This window comes from Pristis pectinata, chromosome 37, assembly GCF_009764475.1.
Source record: "Pristis pectinata isolate sPriPec2 chromosome 37, sPriPec2.1.pri, whole genome shotgun sequence".
NCBI lineage: Eukaryota > Metazoa > Chordata > Chondrichthyes > Rhinopristiformes > Pristidae > Pristis > Pristis pectinata.
The window spans coordinates 14,229,098-14,233,317 of NC_067440.1; the positions used below are offsets into that span (position 1 = coordinate 14,229,098).

The following is a 4,220-nucleotide window of genomic DNA, read 5'->3' on the forward strand; positions in this document are numbered from 1 at the left end:
CCTGTTCTTTCCCTCGTTACCTTTTTGTTCTGAATGTATTTGTAGAATCTCTTAGGATTCTCATTTACCTTACCTGCCAAAGCTATCTCATGTCCCCTTTTTGCCCTCCTGATTTCCCTCTTGTGTACTCCTACATCCTTTATACCCCTCAAGAGATTTGCTTGATCGCAGCTGCCTATAAGCTCCTTCTTTTTCCTGATCAGAGCCTCAATATCCCTCGTCAACTCGTGTTCGCTAATCCTGCCAGCCTTGCCCTTCACTCTAACAGGAATATGTTGTCCCTGAATTCTCCCCATCTCACCTTTTAAATCTTCCCACTTGCCTGACATTCCTTTTCCTGCAAATAGCCTCTCCCAATCCACCTTTGAGAGTTCCTAACATCTTCAAAATTTGCCTGTCTCCAATTTAGGACTTTAACTTGAGGACCAGTGCTATCTTTCTCCACAACTATTTAAAAACTAATAGAATTATGGTCACTGGTCCAAAAGAGCTCCCCAATGATACTTCAGCCACTTGCCCTGCCTCATTTCCCAATAGGAGGTCAAGTGTTGCCCCTCTCTAGTCGGGCCATCTACATATTGTATGAGAAAACTTTCCTGGACATAATTAACAAATTCTGCCCCAGCTAATCCCTTAGCCCAATGGCAGTCCCTGTCAATATTAGGGAAGTTAAAATCACCTATTACAACCCTATTATCCTTACTGTGATCTCCCTACATATTTGCTTCTCTAATTCCCAGTGACTATTAGGAGAATATTGATCCCCCTCCAGTTCAGGTGCAACCTGTCCCTCTTGTACATGTCACCTCTGCCCCAGAAGAGAGTCCATTGGTCCAAGAACCTGAACCCTTCCCTCCTGCACCGGTTCCTCAGCCACACATTCATCTGTCTTATCCTCCTATTCCAACTTTCACTAGCAAATTTGGTGGTCCAGTGGACAGTGAAGAAGGTTATATAAGGTTACAACAGGATCTAGAGCAACTTGGGAAGTGGGCCAAGGAATGGCAGATGGAACTTAAGTCAGCCAAGTTTGAGGTGTTGCATTTTGGTAAGTCAAACCAGGGCAGGAATTACACAGTAAGTGGTAGGGCCCTGGAGAGTGTTGTAGAACAGGTAACTATTTCCCTGAAAGTGGTGACACAGGTAGACAAGGTGATGAAGAAAACGCTTGGCAGGCCTGCCATCATCAGTCAGGGCACTGAGTACAGGAGTTGGGACATCAAATCGCAGCCGTACAAGATGTTGGTGAGGCTGCACTTGGAATATTGTGCACAGTTCTGGTCACCCAGCTATAGGAAGAATGTCATTAAGCTGGAAAGAGTGAAGAAAAGATTCATAAGGTTGTTACCAGGACTGGAGAGCTTGAGTTATAAGGAGAGGCTGGGGCTTTATTGCCTGGAGTGAAGGAGGCTGATGGGTGACCTTATAGAGGTATATAAAATCGTGAGGGTTGAATATAAGGTGAATGGTCACAATCTTTTTCCTAAGGTAGGGGAGTGTATAACTAGAAGGATAGGTTTGAGGTGAGAGGGGAAAGACTTGAAGCAGGTCTTTGGGGCATTTTTTTCACGCAGAGGGTGGAATGAGCTGCCAGAGGAAGTGGTAGAGGTGGGTATAGTTACAACATTTAAAAGTCATTTAGACAGGTGCATGGATATAAAAGCTTTAGAGGGATATGGGCAAATGGGGCTAGCTCAGACTATCTTGATCATCACTATCTATCTTGGTCAGTACAGACGAGTTGGGCCAAAGGGCCTGTTTCTGTGCTGCTTAACTCTTTGACATTCGCGGCCTCCCCGCCCCAAAAAAAGTTCGAACTACGTTTTGAGAACAATCGGAAGAAGTTGGAGGAAATTTATTGGAAGTTTAAAAAAACTCAAATTCCCTTTTAAGGCAAAACAAACAGGAACTTTTACAACGAAAAAAAAGTTGTCCGCAAACTCTTCCCAACCACAATGTGTGCCTCCGCCTCCTGCAAAATAGTGCGCCGATGTGAGTGCGCGGGGAGGGGTAGGCAGGGGCCGGCGGGCCGCACGGCCGGTCGTGTCCGGCCCCGGCGACGGTGGCCCGGGCTGCCGTGCCCCGCGGCGGGGGCAGCGCTGCCCCCCGTGCCCGCCGGGCACGGATACAGCCAGCCGGGCAGTGAGAGCACCCCCGCCGGCCGCAGCCTCTTCCTGTTTGAAGTTGCCTTTAAGTGGCCGCCCCGCCCGCTCGGCAGCAGTCGGGACGCGGCGTCCGTCTGATCCACACCGAGCGCTCGCACCATGGCCGACGGCTGGAAGTGTTACATCAGCGACCTGATGAACTGCGAGGAGTGCAAGGACGCGGTGATCGTGGGGCTCGACAACTTCTCGGTGTGGGCCTCACACGAGGGCGGCTGCCTCGGCTGCGTGCAGGTGGGGGCGCGCGGCGGGAGCGCGCGGGCGGCGGGGGCGCGCTGAGCACGAACTGCGTACTCGCCGCAACTTCCCGCGCTTCCGCCGCTCGCCTTACCGGGCCCGGGGGCTGCATTGGGTCGTGAGTGGGGCTGGGCCCGGGCCCGGGCCCGACCCGGTCCATCGGCGGGCGGCGGGGTTAGGCTGCGTCCGGGGCGGCGGGGGAAGGTTAGGCGAGGCGCTGGGAGGGGGAGGGGAGAAAGGGAAGGGAGGATGGGGGGAGGGGGGGAGGTTCGGCTGGGAGGGGGGGGAGGTTCGGCTGGGAGGGGGGGAGGGGGGGAGGGGGGAGGGAGGGGGAGGGAGGGGGGAGGGAGGAGGAGGGAGGTTCGGCTGGGAGGGGGGGACGGGAGGGGGAGGGAGCGGGAGGGGGGAGGGAGGTTCGGCGGGGAGGGAGGGGGAGGGGGGAGGGGGAGGGAGGTTCGGCTGGGAGGGAGGGTGGGAGGGGGGGAGGGGGAGGTAGGTTCGGCTGGGAGGGAGGGGGGAGGGGGGAGGGGAGGGAGGTTCGGCTGGGAGGGGGGGGAGGGAGGGGGGAGGGAGGTTCGGCTGGGAGGGGGGAGGGAGGGGGGAGGGAGGTTCGGGCTGGAGGGGGAGGGAGGGGGGAGGGAGGTTCGGCTGGGAGGGGGAGGGAGGTTCGGCTGGGAGGGGGGAGGGAGGTTCGGCTGGGAGGGGGTGAGGGAGGTTCGGCTGGGAGGGGGGAGGAGAGGTTTCGGCTGGGAGGAGGGGGGAGGGAGGTTTCGGTCTGGGAGGGAGGGGGGAGGGTAGGTTTCGGCTGGGAGGGGGGAGGGAGGGGGGAGGGAGTTCGGCTGGGAGGGGGGAGGGAGGTTCGGCTGGGAGGTTCGGCTGGGAGGGGGGAGGGAGGTTCGGCTGGGAGGGGGGAGGGAGGTTCGGCTGGGAGGTTCGGCTGGGAGGGGGGAGGGAGAGTTCGGCTGGGAGGGAGGGGGGGAGGTTCGGCTGGGAGGGAGGGGGGGGAGGTTCGGCTGGGAGGGAGGAGGGAGGGGGGGAGGTTCGGCTGGGAGGGAGGGGGGGAGGTTCGGCGGGGGGGGGGAGGGAGGGGGGAGTTTGTTAAATCAGCGGAGCGTGGCCGTTCGGCGGGACCTTGGCTCAGCGCTGCCGCCATTTCCCGGCCGGATCCGTCTTTCGACACGTGGCGGGGGGGGGGCCTCGGGGCGGGGACACCGGCGAGGCGGCGGGGGGGGGGGCCTCGGGGCGGGGACACGGCGAGGCGGCGGGGGGGGGCCTCGGGGCGGGGACACCGGCGAGGCGGGGGGGGGGCCTCGGGGCGGGGACACCGGCGAGGCGGCGGGGGGGGGGCCTCGGGGCGGGGACACCGGCGAGGCGGCGGGGGGGGGGCCTCGGGGCGGGGACACCGGCGAGGCGGCGGGGGGGGGGCCTCGGGGCGGGGACACCGGCGAGGCGGCGGGGGGGGGGCCTCGGGGCGGGGACACCGGCGAGGCGGGAGGCGGGGGTGGGGGGCCTCGGGGCGGGGACACAGGCGGGGGGGGGGCCTCGGGGCGGGGACACCGGCGGGGGGGGGGGCCTCGGGGCGGGGACACCGGCGGGGGGGGGGCCTCGGGGCGGGGACACCGGCGAGGCGGGGGGGGGGCCTCGGGGCGGGGACACCGGCGAGGCGGGGGGGGGGCTCGGGGCGGGGACCCCGACTGGGCTCGGCCGAGGAGAGCCCGCGGGCCGCCTGACATCGCACCGAGACCAGGCGGGCGCTGCCAACGGAGCGGCCTTCACGCTGCGGTTCCAGGGGCCGGAGATCCCAGGGTGGGGCCGCGGTCG

General features: G+C 62.3%; 1 protein-coding gene across 1 annotated transcript; it reads right to left on the reverse strand.

Moving 5' to 3' along the window:
- Positions 1–2,489: 2,489 nt before the first annotated feature.
- LOC127586657 (proline-rich protein HaeIII subfamily 1-like) lies at positions 2,490–4,132 on the reverse strand. Its single transcript, XM_052044772.1, has 2 exons — positions 3,531–4,132; positions 2,490–2,616 (listed from the first exon to the last, which is right to left on the reverse strand). Exons 1-2 carry the CDS (start codon positions 4,130–4,132, stop codon positions 2,490–2,492), a joined length of 729 nt encoding a protein of 242 aa, XP_051900732.1.
- Positions 4,133–4,220: the final 88 nt, after the last annotated feature.